The 5,373-nt window shown below is 37.6% G+C and overlaps 1 protein-coding gene across 1 annotated transcript in view; it reads right to left on the reverse strand.

Moving 5' to 3' along the window:
* The window catches only part of ITGA1 (integrin, alpha 1), a 182,509-nt gene extending 178,137 nt beyond the window's left edge, over positions 1-4,372 (reverse strand). Inside the window, exons 1-2 of the mRNA XM_006865762.1 lie at positions 4,339-4,372; positions 1,888-2,008 (exon numbers count right to left, since the gene is read on the reverse strand). Coding sequence (XP_006865824.1) covers positions 1,888-2,008; positions 4,339-4,372 — 155 coding nt within the window. The remainder of the gene's footprint in view (positions 1-1,887; positions 2,009-4,338) is intronic.
* Positions 4,373-5,373: the final 1,001 nt, after the last annotated feature.

Here is a 5,373-nt window from a genome sequence, read left to right on the forward strand (position 1 = left end):
AAGCCTCGACTTGAAACACTGAAGAATTCCATGGGCAAAATAGTAAATGACTCAGAAAGAATCAAAAGAAGATGGAAGGAATACACATAGTCACTATACCAAAAAGAAATGTCCAATGTTCAAATAGTTCAAGAAGCAGCATATGATCAACAGCCAGTGATACTGAAGCAAGAAGTCTGTGGTGCATTGAAGGCATTGGCAGAGAACAAGGCACCAGGAATTGATGGAATACAAATTGAAATCTTTCAACAAACTGATGCAGCACTGGAGGCACTCACTCATCTATGCCAAAAAATTCAGAAGACAGTCACCTGCTCAACTGACTGGAAGAGATCCATATTTGTGCCCATTCCAAAGAGCAGTGACCCAACAGAATGCTGAAATTATGAAACAATATGATTAATATTGCATGAAAATAAATTTTTGCTAAAAATAATAAAATAATGGCTGCAACCATACATTGACAAAGAACTTCCAGAGGTTCAAAACAGATTCAGAGGAGGGCATGGAACGAGGGATATCATTGCTTACATGAGATGGATCCTGGCTGAAAGCAGAGAATATAAGAAAGATGTTCACTGTGCTTTATTAACTACGCAAAAGCTTTCAATTATGTGGATCATGACAAACTATAGACAACACTGTGGAGAATGAGTATTTCAGAAGTTAATTGTGCTCATCAAGAACCTGTACCTGAGGAACCAAGAGGTAGTTGTTTGAAAGAACAAGGGAACACCAAATGATTTAAAGTTAGAAATGTATACCAGGGCTTTAGTCTTTCACCACAATTTTTCAATCTGTATGCTGAGCAAATAATCTGAGAAGTTGGATTAGATGAAGAAAAACATGGCATCAGGATTGGAGGAAGACTCATTTAACAACCAGCGATATGCAGATGATACAACCTTGCTGGCTGAAAGTGAAGAGATCTTAAAATACTTACTGATGAAGATAAAAGACTACAGCCTTCTATATAAATTGCACCTCAATGTAAAGAAAACAAAAATCCTCACCACTGGACCAGTAAATAAATGGAGAAAAGATTGAAGTTGTCAAAGACTTCATTTTGCTTGAATTAATCATCAACATTCATGGAAGCAGCAATCAAGAGATTAAAGGATGTATTGCATTGGGCTACACAAGTCTTCTTTAATGTGTTGAAGAGCATACATGTCAGTTGGAGGACTCATGATCCAAGCCATGGTGTTTTCAATAATCTCATATGCATGTGAAAGTTGGACCATGAATAAGGAAGACTGTAGAAGAATTAATGCATTTGAGTTATGGTGTTGGAGGAGAATATTAAAAGTACCATGGACTGCCAAAAACAAACAGCCAGAGTGCTCCTTGGAAGCAGGATAGCCAGACATTGTCTCTTATACTTCGGACATATTATAAGGAGGGGCAAGTCCACGGAGAAGGATATCATGTTTGGTAAAGTGGAGAGTTAGAGAAAAAGAGGAAGACCCCCAATGAGATGGACTGCCACAAACGGGCTCACAAATAGCAATGATTGTGAGGTGGGCACGGGACCAGACAGTGTTTTGTTCTGATGTGCATAATGTCACTATGAGTCAGTACTGATTTGGTGACACCTATGTGGTGCTGTGGGTTAATGCGCCAGACTGCAAAGCAGTTTGAACTGCAAGGTTGGTGGTTCAAGCTTACCAGCTGCTCCTTGGAAACCCTATACAGGCTTGCTCTGGGTTGGGATCGACTCAAAAACACTTAACAACAACAATAACTATTAATAAATGATTAGACTGTCTTTTCTACCATATGATTCATTCTGTTGAAGTCTCATTAATATAACAAAGTGCAATCTAATAATAATTTTCAGTATTTTACAAGATAACTAAACAATAGCAGTAAACCTCACTGACTTACCATTTTCCTTCTTCATTTTCATACTGTTGTACAGTATAGCCAAACATGTCCTCCACTGGGCCACTGAAAGTCATTGAATTTTTCACATCGACGTTGAATGCTACGCAGAAGCCTAGAACAACTTTAAAAAGGAAAAGAAAGTACAGTTACACAGAGCAAAGCAAAATTCCATAGAGTTTGAATTGTGACAAGATATTCTAGAGATTACTTTTAAAAGCTATGATCTTGTTTAAAGGAGCAATGATGTTCCAACAATAAAAACAAAAAGAAATGTCTGCAATAGTAAGTTTATTACAAACTGAAATATCAACACAATGGCTTCAAAGCATGGAAGTATTAATGTTCAAACAAAATTCCATAGTAATTTACTATCTGTATCATTCCCATAACTAAAGACTTCAGAATGTGTAGGAGTTAGCAGAGGCTCATGCTTATGTATGACTCATACAGCTGCAGAGCGTTTTCCAGTAGTAAGTCCTACAAAGAACCAGAGCCCCTAAATCAATGTAAATAGTTTCATTTTCTACTGTGACTATATAGAAGGCATGTAGCCCCATTTAATGCAGTCGGGAATGCCTTGTCTGTAGGCTTTCATTTGGCTCTGCCAAGGCAACTACAGTTTCAGCTATCCTATTAGGGTGAGTTAATTAAATACATTGTGGTTAAGTGCCATCAAGTCAGTTTCAACTCATAGCAACCCTGTACAGGGTTTCCAAGGAATAGCTGGTGAGTTTGAACCACCAACCTTCAGTCCAGTGCTTATCCTACAGCACCTGCTATATTTGGTCAGGGAGTCCTGGGGTGGTGCTGTAGGATAAGCACTGGACCACAAGATCAATTTGAATCACAAGGTGATGGTTCAAACTCATCAACCGCTTCTTGGGAACCCTATACAGGCTCACTATGAGTTGGAACCAAGTCCATGGCATTTACCACCACCACCACTACGAATTTTGTATGCCCCACAAGTGATATAAATTTTGGCAGGAAAAAAAGGGTTCCTAACCTCTGACTTAAAGCCTCAAAAAAGATGCTTTTCCCTCAGTACCAAACAGCAAGCCTCCCCTCAGAGAAGGCTTCTGAAACCAGCCAGAAATTTGCTCTGCTTCCCTCCCTGAATCAAGCAATGGGTGGAAGCTTACAGCAATATATACTAAAGCCTCCGTATAATGCTGGTATTACCTCACAGTTTGCTGTTGAGATTAAATCAAAAACCTTTAAAGGACACATTCAACACCTGGCACATAACAAGATATTCAGTGACTGTTAATTTTCAATTTCTTCAGAATCCAGGTAATGGGAACCCTTTATAAGGAAGACTATCTCCTAAATGGGGTCTGGAATTGTCAAATGAATAGTATCATATTCCACCTTTGTTAATGTTTTTATAGTCTAATTGTCAGATTCCTAAGTTTTTCTTCCTAATAATTCTTCCCAAAGGGGATTTAAAAAAATTATAATAAATTAAAAAAAAAAAAAAAAAAGCACAGAGCACCATAAGGTACATTCAGATATGATTAAGTTCTATTTACTTCATTAAAATTATCAAATAGCCACATGCATCCTGAAACAATCCCTTTGCACCAATAAAGAAACAGCTTCTGATTGGATTAATTACTCTAATCTCTAACATCATGTACTGAAATCAAACCACTGCCATGTGTCAGTTTTGATTCATGATGACCTCACCTGTCTTAGTGCAGAACTCTTCCATAAAAGTAGTCTAAATTTAGATAGCTGTAATTAATTATCTTTAAATTTTGGTCATAGTATTAAGTGTGTATTTGCTACACAAGAATGCATATAACTACTATATTCCTCAAGGACATAAACAAGAAAGATATTTATGTGTAATCATTTATAAAGTATTTCTCAGTCTCCCCTACTTGTAGGTAATGCCCTTCCTAAAATTAAAGCAAAACAAAAAAAAAAACCTTTCATGGAGATAAGTATCATAGACTGCCTACATTTTAGTTACCTGTGGCAGTTGTTTTTCTTGGATTGAAGGATTCTAAAAGTCCTGGACACTCTGACTCATCTTTATAAGCCCTTGTCAAAATCTAGCTCAGTTTCCTGCCCAATAGAAGGACAGTAATCTATATTGAGAATGAAAGATTTAATGTGTTGAAGGAGAAAGTATGCCAGTAGTAATTAAAGATGAACTGGAAACTACTTCATCTGAGTTAATACTTTGGGAGATGGAAATTTTAAAGTTAGATTTTTAAGGGAAAGGGAAAGATGCAACTTGGCAAGGAGAAGAAAATGGCTTCCAAAAATGTGTTTGGGGTTGAGGGAGGTCTTTGCAATCAGTAAGACATAGGACAGGAGAAATATGGTTATAAGATTGTAGAGATTTGTCTGGCTGGCCTGGAAGATGTAGATGGGTAGCAAAGGGCCATTTATGTGCATTTCCTGTTCATTCTCTAACGGTGATGGAGAACAGCTGGTTACCATCTTCTGCATAATAACCTTTCATATACCCCATGACCATTTTAAATACTGCACATTCCCTACTCTAAATTAAATAGTACATGTGCCTATCCTTTTCTCACAGGTTTTATTTGCTTTTGAGTACTTCCAACAGACTATTTTGGATACAAGAAATGCATACAATGAGACTTCGATTGTGGGGTTTCCTAACCTTGGCATTATTAATATTTTGTGTCAGAAAATTCTACATTATTCAGGGTTGTCCTGTGTATTGTAGGGTGTTGAATAAGCACCCCTGTCCACTAGCCATCAGATGTCAGTGGCAACACTGGTTTGTGACCATCAAAATGGCTCCAGACATTGCCAAATTTCCTGTAGGTCAAAATTACATCCAACTGAGAGTCACCATAGATTTTTAAAAAAAACAGAACAAAAATACCTAATATTTTTTGATTAAGGTGACTGGAAACTGGCTGTGAGCCACAACTTAGAAGCATTCAAATCTCCTGGGAGATTGTAATGGATGCAGAATCTCAGGCTCCAATGAATCTAGGTGCAATCTAATAAGTGATAAAAGAAAAGAACAGAAAAAAACCAAAAAACTCTTGTCTTCAATTCAAGTTCAATTCATGGAGATTCCATAGAGTTTTCCAGAAGATCACTAGGCCTTCCTTCAATGGGGTACTGCTATTTAGACTCAAACCTCCCACAAACATTGAGGTTAGCAGCATAGCACAAAAGGCTTTTGCCACCCAGAGATCAGAGAGCAGCAAGTTAACTAGGGAAGTCATATTCCTCAGTTTGAGAATTACACGTCTGTACACATGGCACACCTTTTTCAGAATGTTAGTGCAGGTAACAACAACTAGTGCAGGTAACAAGCACTCACTCTCTTTAAGACTAAGGGCTAATTTCACACCCATGGAAGTAAGATTCAATACAGGACCAAAAACTTTTGGTTTCCTTTTGGGGCCTGTTTGTTTATTCTACATGTTATGTGGAATGTCCGGGGGTGTGTGCTCTACTTTTTTTTTTTTTTTTTTTCCAGTTCCTATT

Source organism: Chrysochloris asiatica, unplaced genomic scaffold (assembly GCF_000296735.1).
Source record: "Chrysochloris asiatica unplaced genomic scaffold, ChrAsi1.0 scaffold00082, whole genome shotgun sequence".
Lineage (NCBI taxonomy): Eukaryota > Metazoa > Chordata > Mammalia > Afrosoricida > Chrysochloridae > Chrysochloris > Chrysochloris asiatica.